The sequence below is a fragment of the Rhinatrema bivittatum genome, chromosome 2 (assembly GCF_901001135.1).
Source record: "Rhinatrema bivittatum chromosome 2, aRhiBiv1.1, whole genome shotgun sequence".
Taxonomy (NCBI): Eukaryota; Metazoa; Chordata; class Amphibia; order Gymnophiona; family Rhinatrematidae; genus Rhinatrema; species Rhinatrema bivittatum.
The window spans coordinates 58,208,691-58,230,964 of NC_042616.1; the positions used below are offsets into that span (position 1 = coordinate 58,208,691).

General features: G+C 43.1%; 1 protein-coding gene across 8 annotated transcripts in view; it reads left to right on the forward strand.

Moving 5' to 3' along the window:
- Positions 1-22,274, forward strand: part of CCM2 (CCM2 scaffold protein) — a 278,566-nt gene that overhangs the window by 201,755 nt on the left and 54,537 nt on the right. For all 8 annotated transcript variants that reach the window (XM_029588207.1, XM_029588208.1, XM_029588209.1 and 5 more), the window contains 3 exons: positions 8,247-8,383; positions 14,541-14,676; positions 16,911-16,968. In XM_029588207.1, the coding sequence (XP_029444067.1) occupies positions 8,247-8,383; positions 14,541-14,676; positions 16,911-16,968 (331 nt within the window). The remainder of the gene's footprint in view (positions 1-8,246; positions 8,384-14,540; positions 14,677-16,910; positions 16,969-22,274) is intronic.

The window sequence follows — 22,274 nt, forward strand, 5'->3', positions numbered from 1 at the left end:
CTTCTGCCAATCTGTCTTGCTTAACCTTTTTACAACTTGACGTACCAGGATGCCCTCTACCAAGTTCCACCCCAGTCCTTGTGCCTATTGCACATCTTGGGTACATTTGGTGCATTTCTCGGACATCCTCATCCTGCTTGTCCTGTGAGAAAGCAAATGTTGCTTACCTGTAACAGGTGTTCTCACAGGACTGCAGGATGTTAGTCCTCACGAAACCCGCCCGCCACTCCGCGGTGTTGAGTTTGTTTTTCTTATTTTATTTTTCGGCACTTTCGGCTGGCTGCAGGCTTAGTGCCATGCTGGGCATGCCCAGTAGGTGCCAGTCAAAGTTCTAGAAACTTTGACAAAAGTGTTCCGTGATTGGGCTCCATCCTGGGATGTCACCCATATGTGAGGACTAACATCCTGCTGTCCTTTGAGAACACCTGTTACAGGTAAGCAACATTTGCTATCCATTTCCCCCTCCTTTTTTGGTCAACAGGTTCTTTGATCTTGACCCAGTTAGAGAACCTAGAACCAGACTGTTTCCAACAAAACCACAGGCTGTGTTTTTGACTGGATCCAGGAAGAGGTAGCCAGTATCCTAATGTCCATTATACACAGAAGAAAGACTTTAGAAAAAGACCATATGGTTTGTCTAGTCTGCTCATCCGCACAACTATTCATCCCTACTATGCCTTCAGAGATCCCCCTGTGCTTGTCTCATGCTTTGTTAAATTCAGATACTGTCCTTGTCTCCACCAACTCCACTGGGATGCTGCTCCATGCATCAAACACCCTTTCTGCCAAGAAATTCTTCCTATTACTCCTGAATCAAACCTCTCACCCCCATCTCACGACCCCTTGTTTCTGAATCTCTCTTCCTTTGAAAGAGACCCACCTAATGTGCATTGAAACTGAGGGTTTTTAAAAATTATTTTTATTCAAATGAGAAAAGTATAACAGCAAACAACAATTACAATGTTCATTTGGTTTGTGATTTGTTCCCTCACCATTCCCCCCCCTACTCTGAGGTATTTAAACGTCTCGTATCTCCCCTCTTGCCTTTCCTCTAGGGCTTACATATGTAGATCTTTGTGTCCCCCATATGCTTTACAAAAAAGATCACGGACTATTTTAGTAGCCACCCTCTGGACCAACTCCATCCTGTTTATATCCTTTTAAAGGTGCAGACTCTAGAACTGTACATGGTATTCCAAGTGAGGTTTCACCAGGGACTTATACATGGGCAATATGACCTCCTCCTTTATTCTGCTTACCATTCCTCTCCCTATGCACCCAAGCATTTTCTGGCTTTTGCTGTTGCCTTATCCACCTCTTTGTTCATCTTGAGATCATCAGATATGATCATCCCTGTAACCCTCTCTTGTTTTATACATAAAGATTTTCACCCCCTAGATTGTACTGCTCCCTTAGGTTTTTACAGCCCAAATGCTTAACTTTGCATTTTTTTTTTTAGCATTCAGTCTGCCATACTCTAGTCTGTACTTTGTCTTCTCTCAGTGCTCCTCACTGGTGACCCTTATGTTTGTTGGGTGGGATGAATTAGAAGATGCTTTGTCACAATTCAATGCTTCTTAGATGCACCACTAGCGGCATCGGACACCAATGGCTTGAAGTTAGTTATAGAAAAGTTCTTTTTGTTAAGTTTTAACCTATTTCGACAGTCTGAGAGTCATCTTCACATATAAAGCATCCCAAGACAATGTGGTCATGCCCACCACACACAACACGTCTGTCATGTAGGTCTGTGACAGACATGATGTGGCTGCACTTAGGGCACTTGGAAAAGCCTCTGGTCTTCAGTTTATTGGACATTGGATAAAAAATCACCAATGCAAAATCAAATAACCTGATTTTTAAAACAAAAGGTGACCCAACCGATGTCAGTCAATAAACAGATATCCGTGCTGTTGCTGAGGGAAAAATAAAGAAGACTTAGAAAAATTTGAAATATGTACCCTAGGTGGGAGGCTTCCAGAGAATCCCACATGGAAATGAGATTTTGGAGGTAAGAAAACTTTACTTCAGAGTAGCTGAATCAGCCACTTCCATGGAAAATAAATAGAATTGAGAGGATTCCCATTTCAATGCCCATGATAGACAATCCTACACATGCTCAGGAGAACTAATGAAAAGTCTTGAAGCTGTGAAGTTAAGGTTTCTGACCAGGGCTCTGATTGTCATCCACCTGAGAGGATACTAATATCCTATTTGTCCTTGGAGAAAAAGGGAAAATCTTGTGAGAGGTGAGGAGAGAAGAGAGATGTAATAGCTTTCTTTATAAAACAATCCATATTGTACAATGTATCAGTGATCTACTCTTCAGCCTGCAATTATCCCTGTGAACCACAGGTGTCTCCCTCAGTCTTGTCTTATAGCTAAAAGCGCAAGCGAAACTAAAATAAAAGTAAAAACGTATAGGACCCAACTCCGTGGAGTGGCGGGTGGGTTTCGTGAGGACTAACATCCTGCGAGAACACCTGTTACAGGTAAGCAACATTTGCTTTCTCACAGGACAAGCAGGATGGTAGTCCTCACAAATGGGTGAGTACCGAGCTGAGGATGCCAGAGAGTGCACCAAATGCACCCAAGACGCGCAAAGGGCGCGATCACGTGGGTGGAGTTTGGAACAGAGGGCATCCTGAAATCCTTAAAGGGTTGGTGGAAGAATGTTGGGTAGTTAACCCGAAAGGAATAGGATTAGACGGACTGGCCAAACATGGAGCATGCCGGCTAGTCGTATCTAAGCAATAATGGCTGTGAAGGTATGGAGAGAGCTCCAGGTTGCAGCCTGATAAATATGTACAAGCAGCACCAGCCGAAGGGAAGCTATTGAGGCTGGGACGGACGAGTGTGGTTACACACAGTGTTGTAGTGAAATACCTGCTTGTTGGTAGAAAAGAGATACAGACCGTCAATTAGGAGGAATAGGTCTGTTTGCCCAGTGGAACTCGCAGGTTGACTCTTGCCACAGAAGGAAAGAGTTAGGTGGAATTCCTATGGCATGTAGTGCGAGCTAGATAGAATGCAAGTGCATTATTACAGACCAAGGAGTGGAAAAACCCTCTTGCTTTGGTGAGAGAGAGGTGTTGGAAAAATGGGCAGTGTATATTCTGAGTAAGGTGAGATGCAACGTCTACCTTAAGGATATGAAGTTGAATACGTAAAACCACACGGTCAAGGAGGAACGCAGGGTCGGATGATATGTAACAAGGTGTGTAACTCACTGACCCTATTGGCAGAAGTGACATTTACGAGGGAAAGAATTTCCCATGCCAAACTGTGAAATGAGAGGAATGGAAAGGCTCGAACGGAGAATGTATGAGACTTATAAGCATGAGATATAGGTTCCATTCCGTGACTAGTGAAAATAGAGACTGCTTGATCAGTGGATAATCCATGGTAAGATGACTCAGAAGGGGTTTACTGTTAATCTGGTATCCCCACTCCTAAACAATACACCAATTGGAGCAGAGGTGTACCTATGTGGAGGATGTCTGGGGAGCAGAATCCGAGGGAGCAAGAGAAAAGAGTGGTGTAGAAAAAGGAAAATACCCTTTTGTATGCATCATGTGGTAAATCATGCCATTTTGAATGGTAGGATTTATGTGTGGAAGGTTTTGTGACGCTACCAGTACCTGAGAACATCAGTGAGTCTACGATTTGAGACTGACTTGTGAGAAGGCAAATTGGTTACTGGTGTGATAGAAAGATTGAGAAGTATGGGAAGCATACTGGACTGGGCCAGGACGTGGGTCTGAGGAACAATGAACCCTGTCCTGGTTTAGCATTAGAAGAGTGCTGGCTATGACAGGCAGTAGAAGAGACACATTTAAGAGGCCCTTAATGGAAGAAAGGCGTGTATGGGAACGCATTGGAAACATGTGTAGAGAGAATCTGTGCACCATATGGTTCGATTCGGACACAGAGGGCAAGTTCAGTTGACCTCAGCGCTAGAAGATTTTTCTCTTTACACATGTAGTTCGAGTCCATTCAAGAGGATGGAATCCTATATGGAGAAGGTCTGCTATTGAGTTCAGTAAGTCTCTTAGATAAGTGGCCCGAGGATACATGGAGTGAACAAGGGCCAAGGGTAGAGCTGCGCAGCTTCCTTGTAGAGCAGCTAAGAGATTGTGCGTGCTTGTATGTTGGAAAGCACATTGTCCCTATGCTGTCTGTATGCACAAAGATTTGTTGCAGAGGCAGTATTGGAAGGCATAAGGGTATAACTCGTGGCTACAAGCTCTAGGAATTTCATGTGAAATTGTGCCTGGAGCGGAATATAAGCATATTGGGTTGAGAAGATTTTAGGTCAAACTTTACAACCCTGAGTAAATGCAAGAATAAGCAGGATCAGACTAGGTTTTTGTTCTAGATCTGCAATATGGATGAGGGACGAAAACGGTTGAACAGCTTAGACCCACTGATAAAGGAATTTCACTGAATCTAACCCATAGCAGTTTTGGATCTATGAGGAAAGTGCATAGTGAAAAAACTCCATGGCCCGACAATGAAGAATTGAGGGGCTGAGGTTATGGAATATGCGCGCAGGGACATGTAGGAATTTATTAGAATGTCTGCGTGTTGCTGGACAAGGTCATTGTGACTGTGGTGTCCAGAAGTGTTGTATAAAGGATTTATGGCAGTGACAGTAATCCCAGGCAGTAATTTTATAGTGAGTCATGAAGTTAGAGCTCCTTGCGTGGACTGACTGTGGTTATGCAGCCGTCCATGCAAGGAAAAGTGTAAATGATGCAGTTCTCCGAAGAGAAACAGCAGTCACCGATAGTGATTCAATGAAATATCCCAGTTACCGAAGCTGGTGCAACCGGCAGAGCTTGGGATTGTAATATTGTTGACTCACCATGAAGCACATAGAAAGATTAGAAGTAATGTACTTACTGCGATATGGAAGCATGCTGACGAGAGATACCATTTTACCTGTGCCTTCTGAAGAAAGTTGGTATTTCTGAGGTCCAGGATGGGCGGAGAGTAACTACTTTCTGTTGAAAGAAAGAATAGTGTAATGAAAACTCCCCAATCCCCCTCCCTGCTTCGCTTTGTAGCGTTTGGGGGAGTGTACCGGGAACCTTGGTACAAAGTGGGGTGGCCGGTCTGATATCCAGCTAGTTGGGAGACCAAGAGGTGGCCAACTGGCACGGCTGATGTAATCTGGATATCATGTAAGCTCCCAAGGGAGCATGAGCGGTAAGGTCTTACCCGCATTTCTGTGTGCTGTACAAGTAGACATCGAGACCTGTCGTCAGGTTTCGAGGTGGTCTTGCACCTGAGGTAGTACTTGCTGGATCTCGTGTTTAGCAGATCAGCGAATGCATCTGGAACTTTGGCTCTGAATTAGGAGCCAGAATCCAGAGCATTAATCAGTACACAGTCCCGTTGCTGAAAGCAGGAGGATGTCCTGATGCAATCCCAAAGAAATGATAAGAGTTTCTCTTGGTATTGTGGCTCACATAGCTGGCAATAGCGATATGTGACACTAATATGGTTCTTGGAAGGGAGATGACCTAGAATCATGTGGTCTGAACTAGAGAACACATCTCAATGGGAATGCCGCAGAAGCGGGTACTTACCATCTGACGTGGATCGCCGAAGATTGCTGGCTCTGTGAATTTCAGGAGTCATCGAGAGGTAGCCTGTGGACGTAGACGTCCGTCTCAACTCTGATGCCTGGTATGGTGGCGCAGGTATAGAGAAGACAGGCTGAGTGTGGCTGGCGCTATCACGGTAGTTTTTTGTGGAGGGCCACAATCCCCCACTGATGTCGGTGGGGCACGCCTCGGGAACAGGGGAGCCAATTAACAGCTCGTGAATCCGGCCCTCGTCGCAGCGGCTCGATGTCTCGTGACGCCAGTGCAGAATTCTTCAGAACTCGTTCCAGTGTTTCTGAAGCACCAAGGACTGCCAGCACTGTGCGGAACAGTGGCAATGGTGATGTTGCTCGGCCCAGGCATTCTTCAGCACTGAGAAGGATAGCACCGATGTGCTGGATGGTGTCGGTGGTAGACGGTCACCGTGTCTGTGACACTGAGTGCCATGGTGCTCAGCCCGGTCTTTCCCCAGCGCAGAGGTGGATGCCCTCGCTGTCTTAGATGGCGAATGAAGACTGACTGTCAGCATGCTTGCACTGCTCCTGACACTAGTGTCATAGGCTAATACGGAGCTTTAATAAGAACCCAAAGCATGGAGCACTGTGTTTAGGCGAGGGCATTACGTGGCGGTGCTATGTCAGTATTGACGGTGTTGATGGTGGCCGAAGCAGCCTCGAGGGTATCGTCAAAAATATATATATGAAAAAATGTCGATGACCCAGGCAGTGATGGAAGCACTGACGGCATCGGCATAGGTATCTATGGAAACGATGTGGCATCGAATAATCGAAAAACATCGTAGGCACCGGAAAAATGATACCGGCATCGACTGAGTCGATGACTACATCGATAGAACATAGAAGACACAGATGAAAATTACGTGGGCGTCGAGGGCATCGATGTATGGAGCCGGGTGCCGATGGTATCTGTGGCATGGCCACGGGCATAGACGGCATGGCCATAGACGGTATCGATTGGATCTACTCGGGCACCCATGGCATCGATGGAATAGACTTTGGCGCCGATGGAAGTGGCCCTGGCACCATGCCGCCGATGGCAATGGCCCTGGCATCGATGGAAGTGCCCTGGGCATCTGTGGCATCGACCCGGGCATAGATGGCAGCAACAAGACAAGGTGTGCGTCATGGCATCCATCCGGGTAATGATGGCACCGATGAAACCCAAGGAAAAATCAGTGCCATGGATGGGTACCAATGGCATCTAAGAATCCAGGACGGTCTGAAGGGGGTACCGACAGTAGCGATGGGCCATCGACTGTGCGAGGGTACCGAAAAATCGAAGGATCTGAATCTACAGGGGCCCTGGCAGCAACGGAAACCGTGGAAGTCCCTGTCCCACTAGCGCTAATAACCAGGCAGAGTGTCAGAGAGACACTCGCAGGCTATGTGTGGCTAACTGAAAACATAGGGAGAGGGAAGGCCGCAGTTTGTTGGCAGGCCAGTGAGGTGACAGGAACCGACCGAAAAACAGGGCATAGTACTCACTGAGCATCGAATAAATGTACGTGAAGGGAGACCCGTGCAGGGAAAAAGTGTTTGTGAAGTAAAAGTTTAAGTGTTAGAATTTCTCACAGAGCTCCTAACCGCTATGCTTACTGCAGAGTGGAAAAAAGAAGACTGAGGGAGACACCTGTGGTTCACAGGGATAATTGCAGGCTGAGCATGCTCAGTGCACTCAGTGTGCCAGTGTCAGTCAAAGCTTTATAGAAACTTTGACAGAAAAGTTTTCCGTATAGGGCTCCATCCTGTGATGTCACCCATATATGAGGACTAACATCCTGCTGTCCTGTGAGAACACCTGTTACAGGTAAGCAACCTTTGCTTTATGCTGCTTATATTAGAAAACTTGATCTGTAACTTACTTAAAATATTTTACATGCTTATTTTTTAAAAAATTATATGCGATTTGAGTCCAGCAGAACAAACTGTACAGAATCGGCTGTAATAACATAATAGTACACAATCCCAAAGTACATATAACCACATTCACAATAAACAATAGCATTAAATTAAAAAAAACCTAAGAAAAAATAAAACTATGAATATCTAACACAATACTCAAGAGTATCTATGTAAACCATATTTTTAAATGTTTACAAAAAAATCAGATCTTGCAAAAGACCTAATTCTTAGGCAATTGGTTCCAGGTAGTAGGAGCCATCATAGAAAATGCTTTATGATGAACTGAACCTCTTTATTGATGGAACTAACGAGAGATCCCTCGTCCTCTGAGTGCAAAGCTCAACGTGGAGCATACATGTGAAGCTGGTCCTGAAGATGAGGGCCAATCCCTCTCAAAGCCTTGAATATTAAAATAAACCTTAAACTTGTTCTAAAAGGCCAACTAATGTTTAAACAAATATTTGTGCAATATTGCTTTTAAAAGCATAGGTTAATAAGTAAAGTAGAATTGCTCAACACAGCAGCATGAACTGTGACATCACAGGATGAAATTGGAGGCAAATAAGCTACTTTTTGCTGCTCCCTCTCCTTGGTTGTTTCCAGGAGTAAAATATACAGTAAACATTTAAACCAGCTCCTACTGCCAGTACAGCAGCAACAAGACTATCTGGTCACTCTGTCCTCTAATTCATGTTGTTTTGGTGTTTCTTAGCTCAGGACCCTGGCATCTCCCCAAGCCAGAGTCTTTCTGCTGAAAGTTCCAAGGCGCTGACTTCAGGGTCCTTGTCAGAGTGTGGAGCAGTACCCATTGAAGCTTGTACTCTGGTGGTCTTGGCTGCAGAGAACAAAGTAAGAACTGATCTCCATGGACATTGTTCTAGTTTGCATGCATCTTTCATTCAGTTGAAATTTTAAATTTGTGCATATAAAGGTTGGAGACGAGTAGCAGCTATGTCCAGGCATGATACAGTCGCTGTTGTGTTTTTTTGTTTTGTTTTTTTTTTCATTGTGTGATTTGGACATGAGAAGAGGAGGACACAAACTATTTTGAGTTCACTTTTTACAGTTTAAAAAAACATACATTTTTACAATACTTGCATCAATGGAATGATATTAGGAAAAAGAACGGCCTTCCAGCATTAAAAATAATGGAGCATGTTTGACATATTGTCAGACATTGTCCCAGTTATCATTCCTACTGCCAAAATATAAAACTAATTTGTATGACCACATGGAAGATTAAATGTCTTAATGTTTTGTATAAGACAGTAACTGAAATATATTCTTTTGTAACTTTATCAGGAAGAAGGGATTCTCCTATGATAATTTGACTACTAGTGGCTACTATTGCAGCCATGGGCCTCTTTTAAGCAGAAAATACAAAATGTCCTTAGTATTTAGCTCAATACTACTAAACTCCTTTAGTAGCAACCTAATTTGCAATTTGTAGCCAGGATTATGAAATGGCATAGCACTGGCCCTCTAAGTGAAATTATTCACCTCAGTTCAGAATATAGTTTAATTTTTTTTTTAAAAATAAAATGCTGTTTGTGTTGGTGCACTTACATACGTAGATATTTAAAGATCATTAAAACAAGTTGTGGATAATTTAATTTTCTCTGAAGACAAGCAATTTACCATGGTCGCACACGTGGATTACATGATTGCACTTGGTGCAAAATGGACAGATTCTTCCAGAGCTTTTTTGGAAAAGTATGTCTTTCGCTTCCCATGTGTGGTAGTTATTACGCTTCCATAGCCCCACAATTCTCAGTTCATATTTTGTTCATCAGAACTGACACATGCATTTTCCTCTTTGCAATCCCATAGAATTGCTGCAGAGATCTCATCTGATTTCAGCCAAAACAATCCTTAGTTCTTTGGTATATTTCTAAATGTAACTTCCTTCTCTGCTTGTTCTTCCTCCGACCCTCACCCTCTTCTCCTTTACTGAGTTAGCTTGTGCTTTTCCTTACTTGATTGTTGCTGGTGGACCACGCTATTAAATGTTTTTTTTCTCTTCACATTATCTAATTTGAGAGGGAGATTTATTCAGTTTGCTTTTTTTTCCTAGTTATGCCCAAGAAGTAGGCCATTGGCTTCAGGTTCTGTCCTGAGTGTAAACAAAAGATGTCTATCACTGATTATCACAAAGTTTGCAACAGATGTCTGGGACAAGGCCTTGATGACTCAGTGGCATCTGCACAAGAATGCCATCCAGTGGTTTGGGCTGATAGGCTTCTTACTTTCCTTGCCAGTGAACAAAATTCCAGCTTATCAAAACTAGTGTTGAAGACATAACATGAGGGCCACCAAGCCACACAGACTGCTGGTGGTCAGTGCACCAAGCAGATTGACTCCTTGGTCAAAGGACAGACCCAGGAGTTGAAACTGCGCTCTCCCTCACTTGACCTGAAATGAAAACTGTAAGAGCTCGAGCGTGAAGCTGTGGAGAAAATCTGACAAGCAGAAGCTCCGAAGCTTCCAAGGGTTTTTGACACACTGTTCAGAGAGCAAGGAGATGTAAGAGCTTTTTTATTATTTAAAGCAGCTGTGTCTGGGGGTGAGCTCTGCCTCCCAGTCACAGATAATGCCACAGTAGTCTCCAGAGGTCCAAGCTGAAGCCTTTTGCACTGATCTCCACAAAACCATGGAGGATGGCCACTTACTTACAAGGCCAATCCCAGTCTGTCATTGATATTGGTCAAGGCAAAATTGAGCAGGTGAATCATTGAAGTGTTTACTCAATATGCCAAGCATCTTGACTCATCTTGGTACGTTACATAGAAGCATGATACATGAAATGATTATACAGCCTGTCTGGTCTGCCTATCCACACATTAATTCAGCTTTACAATGCCTACACACCCTCTGAGATCCCCTGTGTGTATCCCTTGTTTTCTAGACTTCAGATACTGTTCTTGTCTCCAGCACTCCACAGGACGGCTGTTCCATGCATACACTACCATCTCTGTAAAGAAATATTTCCTTGAATTACTTGAGTCTACCTCCTTTCACCTCATCCGATGACACCTTGTTCTAGACATTCCTTTCTGTTGAAAAAAGCCAAGTTTATGTGCATGGAAACCTTGGTGTTTAAATTTCTCTATCAGATCTTTCCTATCTTACTTTTCCCCTAGGAGTATACATGTTTAGATCTTTGTCCCCATACGCTTTAGAATGAAGGCCTCTAATCATTTTAGTAGCCCCCTGTTGAGTGAACTTCCTCTATGCCGGCACAGAGTTGGCACACTGAGCCTTTTTCAGCACCATTCTATCACTGTTTTGGAGCAGGAATCCTCTCGTGCTTCTTGACATTTCTTGGTCCCAGTGCCCAAAGAGTTGCATTTTATGCTATTGAGGTCTTCAGACATCCTTTCAGCCAGTGTTTTCTGAGTCTGAGGAGTCCTGGATACTTGTCAGAGGAGTATTCTTTTCTGAAGGGGACTATTCGGCTGACCTTCCATTGCAGCTTATTGCTGCAGGCCAGGAATAGGTTTCCACCTGGTTACCTTTCCTTCCTTGTCTTTTTATCATAGAATGACTAAGGCTGTCACATTTTTTAGTTGCAGGTTGAGGGAGAGCCCAGGGCACTTCTTGGCCTTCTCAAATAATTGTATGCTTCTAAATGTTGGTGGCAACGCCTATCTAATCTTTCTTCCATGATATATGGAAGGTGATGCAGGAGATCCCAAACATTATTCTTAAGAAGGCAGACATGAGGTTGTCTGCAAGCAGCTGAGGGTTATCGCAAGCCCCAGTTACCTCACCTTAGAGGTATTAAATTGACCTTAAAAATAGTCAAGAGCTCAAGAACCCATACTTTTAACCCCAAGGATATGACACTCAGATTCTGGATCTTTTTGGGAAAAAAAATTACTAGAATGCTATGCTCCAATCCCAGATAACATCTTAACAGATCGACATGATGCAATAGTTACATATAATCTGGAATTCAGATGTTCTCCTTCTACTGCAATAGGTGAGTTTTGTCACCTCATGATCACTGAGGAATGTGAAAAGCATCTGGCTTGCACAACCTGTGATGCTTTTGAAATAGCACTGAGAGCCTCTGCCATAGCTATTGGTGTGTGCAGGCTCTCAGCTAGTGGACTTGAGGTTTCCTTGAGGATATGTAGAAAAGGCTTGTAGTCACACCTTACAGTGTTGGAAATCTCATTATTGTTAATCATTTGTATAGCACATACCAGATAATGCAGTGCTATGTCCAAGGAACAGTGAAGCTCATGAGACTGCCAGTCTATGCTTCAGATGCTTTGCATTGTCACCTCTAAACTATCATAGGTCTTAAAACAGCCAACAAAGACATTTATAAAAATATAAATCCAATCTAAATTGGGCAAGATCTATACATCAAAATTAATTCAGCTAAACCCCAACCACCATTCTATCCCTTACCCCATCAATCTTATAGTTTTACATCTCTGAAAATGTTATAATTCCTACTGCTCGATCCAGAATTTCACTCCACGCAACTTACATATCCCCCTGGCCCACCTTACCCCAGGCAGTGAGGTTTAAGGCGTCACCATCAAGAATAAAGGAGCTGCAAACTCCATATGGCCATCCAATCATCATCCAAGGGATGGGCTTTTGACTTAAACCAAAGGGAAACAGGATCCCATTTTCTATTCTAGAAGACTTCCTTGTAGAGAGCAGGGATTTTACTCCCAGTATTTCCTGGTTGCCAAGAGAACTGGAATATGCCCTATCCTAGATCTTTGGGCCTTTAGCAAGTGTCTTATGACAGAAAGGTTCAATGCCCCTTCTTAAACAAAGGAGTCTGGTCTCTGCATTTGAGGAAGGCAAAGGAGAGATGCATCCAAGTCACATGTATTCTAGATTTTTTGTTGGGGAAACACTACCTCCAGTACTACATACTAAATTTTTGGACTAGCATCAGCTCTATGGTTTTTCACAAATGTCTGGTTGTCCTTGTGGCATTGCTACATAAAGTAGATAATTGGCTGATCTAGCTAATTTCTCTGGCAGATGCAGATATATACAGGCAAAACACCATTTGGGTGCTGGAATTACTAAGGTTCATAATCAGTTATCACAAATTTAATCTGAGCCAGTCAGCTCAACTAGAATTCATAGGGACTCTACTAGACACAACTCTAGCCATTTATTTATTTATGAACTTTTAATATACCGACATTCGTAGAACACCTCACACTGGTGTCAGAATCTCTGACTTTGTATCTGTAGTGGAGAAAGTAAGGTAGAGTCAGCAAATAATCAGCTTGAACAATTTTGAGGATTTGGGGTCTCATGGCCACAATGGTCCATTTAATCATGACTCGTCTCCATATGATACATGCCCAGTGGACGTTAAAATCCCAGGTGAATCAAGCTACTTTAAAGACTACAGGAATGCATCCATATACTTGAAGACCTCAGGTTCCGTTTCTTGGTGGCACTCATTTCAGTTTGACCAAGGGCATGCATTTGCTAATTCAGCCCCTCTCTATTATCTTGACCAGAGATATTTGCAACCTGGTTGGGGAGCTCAACTAAATGGGGCACTCCACCTAGGCTTCCTTTTCTGTCTAGGAAAAAAAAAAGCTATATTTCTAGAGCTAAGAGCAATTAATTGCATTCTAAAAGTTTTCAGACATCAGGTGTCAAATCAGATTGTCCTGATTCAGTCAGGTAAGTATGTTCTACCGGAACAAGCAGGGAGCAACGGGACCTCTTCTCCTATGTTGGGAAGATATCAGAATCTTTAAGAGAGCCTAACACCATCCCCTCCTACAGAGCTCATTTTTATAATTTATGGTTGTATTTCTTTAAAAATAAATAAAGTTCTAATATGCCAAAAAGAGTTGGCAGTATTTCCCTTTTTTGTTAAACAACCCTTAGCTAGGAAGTCCTATGTGTGACTGTTGTGACTCTGCTTGTTTTTATAGAAAATCCCCCCTTTCCTTTCTCGAGTTGAGCTCATTAGCTTAGTTACATTTACGCTGCATGGCTGTGGTAGCACGAGAAGAGCTGCACGTGTCTGGAGAGGTCTTCAAGAAATTCTGTTTAGCCGACAACTTCAATGACATCACCCATGTGCGTGACTGGTGAACTACTGTCATCAGAAAACACGTATTAAGCAACTTCACTTTCTAAAATACAAACTTTTCTTTGGTACTAATTGGGGTAAGCTGAAAATCCAAGCAAAAGGAAGTCAGCACTCAAAATAACTGCATATCTTGTCAAGACTGCACCATGTATAAAATAAATTCCTAGAAAGTAAAAAAAACATTGGAAAAAAATTCAACGTGTCAAATAGAAACAAACACAATTATTTTTTAAATTTAAGGAAGGCATCAAACGTGGAGCTTCACCCAGATTTTTAAAGGTGAAATACTCCACCCCTTCTCATCACTTGCCAAATTTTTTTTTTTTTTTTTCAAAACAAGTGTCCAAAATAGTGTTCAATGTATTAAACATTTTAAAGCACTTGGATAATGTCAATACTGTCAGTCAAGGAGGTACTTAACTTCTCCGATGAATGGCACAACTTAGACCTTATAATGTTGACAGTGTCCCAATATCGATAGTTAAAAAGAATTCTTCAGGAGACCTGCAGAAAAGACTGACAAAGTCTTTGGTAAGACTTGAGGCTTAGCCACAGCTAAGACTTACTGCCATGAAGTACCAGTGCTAATGTGCTGTCCTCCTATTTTTCTCATTTGCTTTAATTTGTTTTGTTCATCTTTGCTCCCCTTCTGTCTCCCTCCTGCTTCTTTTCTCCCTCATCCTCTTGGGTTCCTCTTCCTCTACCCTTTCCCTCCAGCCTCCACCCCTTTGCCTTGTCCCCTGAGTCATTTTTGTTTTAGATGGGAGAATGGATGAACAAATGGAAAGTACTGGTAGTGATCTCTGGTGCTCTGGCACAAAATTCATTTGTCTAATAAAAGTAAGTTTTAGGTTTTGAAGGATTTATATTACTGTTTTCCTCTTTTTCCCATCCCTTTCTTCTCTTCTATAGGCATCTGCAGAAGAACTGTGTTTACTACTCAGCCAGATATTCCAGATTGTTTACACAGAATCCACCATTGATTTCTTAGATAGAGCAATATTTGATGGGGCTTCATCACCAACCCGGCACTTGTCATTACACAGTGGTATGTGCAAAGCAGAAGCTCAAGGCATGTCTAGCTATATAGTATTCTATTAAAGACTTTCATTTAAGTAGCAGCACATGTGCAGCTTAGCAGTCTCTGCTGCTCAGATGATTGATACCTTTTGTTCAGGAAGAATGAATGAGAAAAAGCTGGCGCCTCCCAATCCTATTTTCCCTTTACCTTTCTCATCTGTTCTGAGATTTGCTAAATCTGCTGCTTCTCAGATGTCCGGATTCCATTTGTCTAAACATGGTCTTGCCTGGATTACTTTATAGTATAAGCCCCTGCTTTCCTACATAGAGAAGACAGTCCTGAGCCCTAACTCTGGAAGAGAGGTTCTCAAAGAGCACCTAACAGCATGTATAACCATCTCTATATATAAAGCGCTTAGGAGGAAGGGGTGTCTATCTCTAGCAGAGAATCTGAAGGCTCATTTGCATTCTCTTCCCAGCAGAGGATTCCAGAAGACACTGTGAGCCATCTGTTTCAGCTTTCTCAGCCTGAGAGCTTATTTGCTTACTTCTCCTAGTAGTCTTAGCAAAGGACTCTAGAGGACCATGAACTGTTTAGACTCATTTTCCACAGCCCCTGCACTGTTTCCAGCTGCAGAAAACTGGAAGGCTTTTTTGCATATTGTTCCCAGCAGCCTCAGCAAAGAATTCCAAATGGCAATGTGAGGCATTTAGGTTTCCGCTTTCACGGTTCTTGCACTCTTTCTAGCGCCTGAAGGCTCATTTGCGTAGTTTTCCCAGCAGAATATTCCAGAAGACACTCTGAAATGTGTAGGCTTCAGGTTCCATAGCCCCTACACTGTTTCTAGCAGCAGAAAACGAAGTCTCATTTGCATGTTTTTCCTAGCAGCACCATCAGAGGATTCCAGAGAATATTGTAAACAGTTTGTTTCAGCTTTCACAGCCCCTACGTTCTTTTTAGCACAAGAGGACCTGAGGCTCATTTGCTTACTTCTCCCAGCAGAGAACACCATGAGCTGTCGAGGCTCGCCTCCCACAGCCCCTACACATTCTAGCTGCAGAAAACTGGAAGGCTCATTTGCATACTTCTCCCAGCAGAAGACACTGCAAGCCTTTTAGATTTGAGGTTTGACAGCCCCACACTTTCCAACAGCATAGGATGCTAGAGAGCTCCACAAGTCCTCTAAGCTTCAGCTTCTACCACCCAGTTTCTACATCACCCTTTCCAGCAGTAGAAGATAGGAAAGCATGTGCCAAAACACTGCATCCTATAAATCTTCAATAATACACTTGTTTATTTGATACAGTAACAGGATTAGTTCAAAACAAGGGCCAATAAGGTGTGTAACAGGGTATTTATAGTTATAGTCTCTGCAGGATCACTGACAAGGCAAAAAGTAAACCAGTAGATTAAAAGTACTTTAGTTTGAACATCCCTATACCTAACAACTAAAATAATGATGTAGACAGTAGTCTGGTAGTGAGATGAGAACTATCCACTCATTTGCACTGAGTATGATTATCTACCAGTTGATGAGAGAGTTGCATGTGTGCACTTGGTGGAAAGAACTCCTAGCCTTCAAAGAATGAGTCCAGTCTCTGAAAGATAGACTTGCTGGGGCTGGTGGGTAAGCAGGATGGACTGGGGGGGGGGCTTGGCCTAGGTGAGCTGGCTTTGCTGGGTCTGGAGGAGTGCAGGCTGTGCTGAGGCTACTAGGGAACGAGGGCAGACTTGTGTTAGGGAAAGAACAGCAGGGGCAGGCTGCTCTGGGGCTGGAGGAAGAAGAGACTGCTGGGTCTGGTCAGGCTGTACTGGGACTGGAGGGGGAGGCAATAAATAGCTTCTGGGGAATTTCCATTTCGGGCTGGGAGAAGCAGCTGTGGGTGGGAAGCAGAGGCAGGCTATGCTGTTCCTGGGGCTTCAGGAGTGGGGCTGAGGAGGCTGTACTCTGGGCTCAGAGCAGGAGGGTAAGCTGCGCTGGGGCTGGAGGAGAGGGCAACTCATAGGGTCCTCTGGGGAATTTCCACAGGTGTCAGCTAGTCTTAGTTAATTAAAAACAAAAAAGTGACAGCACCTCTTTGACGTGTCAAAACAACTGTTTGCTGTTTGTTTCTGTGTCTTTAATGGTTTTTGATAAGATAAATATTGGCAGTGTGATGTTAAAATTGTGTGCTCTGAAATGCATTGTTTTAATTTCTTCCCCCTCCCTTGTTTTCTCCCTTTCCATCACAATCACCTTCTCCCTTCTCTTTTTTTCATAGATGATTCTTCCTCCAAAGTAGATGTTAAGGAAGTATATGAAACAGAAACCAGCACATTGTAAGTGAGCTTTTCACTCCATGAAAGGAACTGCTGGATGGTCTTCTATTAGAACTCATAACCAATTGCTTGAGTGTGAAATATAGTCTACAACTAGTTAGTTGTACAGTGATATTGACCCTTTTCCAGTGGCACAGTACAAAGCTATATTGAATTCTTTGTATGTACACATAATATGCAGAGTGTGGAGTTCAAGGACAGAATTCATGACTAATACTACTGCTTGTGCTTAATTTAATACCAAGATTTTCAGCAATGGCAGGAGATGCTGCTGCTGCTGCTACTACTATATGAGAAACTTTGCTGCAATGCTGATAAGCTAGCAAATGAATGTGGATATGGAAAAACTCTAAGTCATCTGTGGTTATGTGCTGTTATATAATGTATGGCGTCAGCGTAAAATAACACCAAAAGTTCTTCCTAGTGACTAACCATGAACATGGTGGACTCCCATTCCCAGGGACAGAATTGCTATTACAGAGTAGATGTAATTATTTGGGGGAAGACCGGCACACCATATTGAATGTAGGTAGTGCCCTTTTTGTGAATAGTGCAGAAATAATCCAAAAAGGATTAATATATTGATATAGAGTAGCAAAATATCTGGATTATTTCTATCTACAAACCTATCATTTGTAAGAAATACAATTTGAAGAGCTAATGGAAAGTATATGGGCACTAATTGGAATTTGTATGAATCTGATAGGGACTGCTGTAGCCCCTGGAACTTAACTGAGAACATCCAACTCATTTCACATAGGCTACCTTTTTAAGTCCCTACTGACCTGAGCTAAACTTGAACTGGTGACCTCATAGTGTGATGCTATTTGGATTCCCTTGAGTCATTCAGCCCCCATGAACAATCATTAGTAAACACTCAACTTTAGATGTACTTCTTGTTTGGGAGAAACAGCTTGCATTTTAATGTTATAATTTCCGTGTAAGAGTATTTTTATCTGTTACAACAAGTTTTTATCAAAGAAAGCCAAAATAAAAGCAGGGAGAGGCATTCTTTGTATTCCATATAATAGGGACAAATGACAAACTTGTATATTTTAAGTGTGTGTGTGTGTGTATATATATATATATATATATATATATATATATATATATATATATATAACTGTTGAGTACATTTATTTCAGCCTTTAAATAATTCTCAGAGACCGAGCAGTGTGGCAGTCCTCAAACACTGGGTATGACATTGGATGAAGCCCAGCACAGAACTTTTACTTTGCCTACTGGGAGAGTGCAGCATGCCACACTGCCATGCATCCACAGAGCCCATCGGTTTAGGTCTTCACTCTCCTGTTGGCTAAATCCTCGGGTATCTTGTGAGGCAGCATTTGTTTATTTAGATCCCCTTGTATTATTTTTTTCCCCTTTAGTCTCTCGGGTTGGTTTTTCAGTTGATTCTCAAGTTTCCTTTGTTTTTCAATGTCATCACAATTCACCAACATCAGTGCACCAAGGTGACATCAATCACAGTTTTGTCATTTGATTTTGATATGCTGGTTTTTTATTCAGTTCCCCTAATGGATAAGTCCACCAGCGACTTAAAATGTTGTCCCCGAATGACAGGAACCTGCCTGTCACAGACCTGCATGATAGATGTATCCTGTGCCTGGAGACAAGTCATGACATTGAGCATATTGGTCCTCACTTAAGATGGAAAAGCACTTTGGGAACCATAAGTCTGGTCCATTGACATCGATGGACCCAGGAGCTGCATTGACCATTGGTGCATCAGCATCAAGAGGGTATCGAGCCCCAGGAAGGAACAGGGGTATAGACCATCTGTCTCCTCCTATCCAAAGAAGGCAAAAGGTACAATCTCTTCAATTTCAGCATTGAGGAGTTCCAATGCTGGGTATTGAGCAAAAGCCAAGATGCAGCAGTCTCCATCAATACACGGTGCTTGAAATGGGGATGTTTCTGGCAGCAGCCACGAACCCCCCGCCCCCCCCCCCCCCCTCCCCAAAGCATTCCTGTGATGAGGAGAGCTCATCCTCTTAAGTTCCTGGAATATTAGTCTCCAAGGGTCCAGATGTCAGTCACCAATACCCATCTACAGAAAGTGAGGAGGACGACAACCAAAATAAGGGGCATGGAATAGCTGCCCTAGGAGGAAAGGCTAAAGAAGTTAGGGCTGTTCAGTTTGGAGAAGATGACTGAGGGGGGATATGATAGTCTACAAAATCATGAAAGGACTTGAACAAGTTAATGTAAATCTGTTATTTACTCTCTCAGATAATAGAAGGACCAGGGGGCCCTCCATGAAGTTAGCAAGTAGCTCATTTAAAACAAACAAAAGAAAATTTGGTTTGTTTAATTTTTTTTTTTTTTTTTGCTTAAATCAGTTAAGCTCTGGAATTCATTGCCAAAAGATGTGGTTACAGCAGTTAGTGTAACTGGGTTTAAAAAAGGTTTGGATAAGTTCCTAGAGATAAAATCCATAATCTGCTATTATGGTAACTAATAAGCAATAGTAGCTTGTGATTTATCTAATGTTTGGGTACTTGCCAGGTACTTGTGACTTGGATTGGCCACTGTTGGAAACAGGATGCTGGGCTTGATTGACCCTTGGTCTGACCCAGTATGGCATATCTTATGTTCTTATGCAGACATGGCCTTTGAAATCATCTGCTCAGTGTGCTGCGGTGGTCAAAAAAGCAAACGGCAGTTTAGTGGTTAGAGCAGCAGGCTCTGAACCAGGAGACCAGGGTTCAAGTACCACTGTTGTTCCTTGTGACCCTGGGCAAGTCACTTTACCCTCCATTGCCTCAGGTACAAACTTACAGGCTGATACAGTAAAAATTGCGGGAGAGCGGGCGCTCGCACAGGCCACTTTCCTGTGAGCGTGATTCAGAAAAAAAAATTATTCAAAAAGAGGCGCTAGGGACACGCTAGTGTCCCTAGCGCCTTTTTTTGAATAATTTTTTTGACAGGAGCGGCGGCTGTCAGCGAGTTTGACAGCAGACGCTCAATTTTGTTGGCGTCTGTTCTCAAACCCGCTGACGGCCATGGGTTCGGAAACATGACGCCAGCAAAATTGAGCTTCCGGTTTTCAAGCCGTGGGCCGATTTTACTTTTTTTTTAATTTTGATTATTTTTAACTTTTGGGACCTCTGACTTAAGTCGGAGGGGGTACAGAAAAGCTTTTCTGTGCACTTTCCCAGTGCCAGCAGAAATTAACACCTACCTTTAGGTAGGCACTAATTTCTGAAAGTAAAATGTGTGGCTTGGCTGCACATTTTACTTACTGCATCGTGCGGGAATAACTAATAGGGCCATCAACATGCATTTGCATGTTGCGGGCGCCATTCGTTTTTTTTTGGGGGGGGGGGGGTTGGACGTGCATTTTTGACGCGCTATTACCCCATACTGAATAAGGGGTAAAGCTAGCGCGTCCAAACGCGGGTTAACAGTGCGCTCCGATGGAGCGCACTGTACTGTATCGGCCTGTTATATTGTAAGCCCTCTGGGCATAGGGAAATACCTACAGTACCTGAAAAAAGTGTGAAAAGTAAAATATAAAAATTTAAATTAAAAAAGAAATCTACTTGGCAGGTACTTGTAACCTGGATTGGCCACTTGGAAATAGGATTTTGGGCTTGATGGACCTTTGGTCTGACCCAGTAAGGCAAATTATGTTCTTATGTTCTGCCTCCCAACTGGTGTTGGCATCAGCAGTCTTTGAGGAGGAGCTAGATAGAAAATACCGCAAGCCTTGGACACAGTGAGGTGGAGCATCGGTGCACTAGTATCAAGGGCATTGAGTTGATGCAGATCAATCTCCAGCCAATATTCAAATCCTTACAGTGGCCTGGCAGTTTGGTACAGATTTCTGTTCCCAAAAGGGAATTGAATGTCTGCTGCATGATTGCTGATGTCTAGCCCATCAGAGGACAGGATGTGTGTGTGTGTGTGTGTGTGGGGTGGGGGGGGATAGCTTCCTCAAAGTGCATGAGTTCATTGGGGTCTAGTACCCAACAGATAAGCACTCTCCTCTGAGGACTTGTCTGCTAGCCAAGCAAGATCTAGGTCCATGCCACCAACCTAACATAAGAGCATGCCATGCTGGGTCAGACCAAAGGTCCATCAAGCCCAGCATCCTGTCTCCAACAGTGGCCAATCCAGGCCATAAGAACCTGGCAAGTACCCCAAAACTGTCTATCCCACGCTACTGAAGCTAGTAATAGCAGTGGCTATTTTCTAAGTCAACTTAATTTCGTTTACTTTTAACAATGTTTGATGTAAGCCGGCATGATGTACCCACGAATGTTGGCACATAAAAATCTTAAATAGCAGGTAATGGACTACTCCAAGAACTTATCCAATCCTTTTTTAAACCCAGCTACACTAACTGCACTAACCACATTCCCTGGCAACAAATTCCAGAGTTTAATTGTGCATTGAGTGAATAAGAATGTTCTCAGATTAGTTGTAAATGTGCCACATGCTAACTTCATGGAGTGCCCCCTAGTCCTTCTATTATCTGAAAGAGTAAATAACCGATTCACATTTACCCATTCTAGACCTCTCATGATTTTAAACACCTCTATCAAATCCCCCCTCAGCAGTCTCTTCTCCAAGCTGAACAGTCCTGACCTCTTTAGTCTTTCCTCATAGGGGAGCTGTTCCATCCCCTTTATCATTTTAGCCGCCCTTCCCTGTACCTTCTCCATCGCAACTATATCTTTTTTGAGATGCGGCGACCAGAATTGTACACAGTATTCAAGGTGCAGTCTCACCATAGAGCGATACGGAGGCATTATGATGTTTTCCTTCTACATACCCGGATCACTCCAGACCGTGGGTTGAGCCTCCTGTCCAGCAGATGGAGACAGACTAAAACTGAAAGGATATCCTATATCAGGACAGAGCCTACCCTGCAGCCCTTCAGTATTTCTTTCTCCAGCAGATGGATCAGCTAACCTGGCGGTCTCCTGATCTTGGCTAGTCAGCCCTTGTTTTCCTGTTATTTTCTTTCCCTTTCTGAACAAGCAAGTAGTAACTTATTTCTAGTACTGTTTCAATCTTAAAAAAAAAAGAAATATATATATATTAATTTCATTTGTGTCTGACTCTATTTCCTTTTTCACAGGAGATGCTTCCGTCTCCTGGCTCTTGCCAGACTTAGGGGCGCTTGGCCCCTTGTGCATGGCATAGCCTAAGTTCGAGTTTGCTTCCTCGGTGTGGGGGGATTGGTACTGGTGGTCCAGTCACTCCTCTTCCCCCCCCCCTCCCGGCTCAGTGCTCCTGTTTTTTTTTTTTTTCCCCCCCTCTCAGTCCTGGGAAGTTTT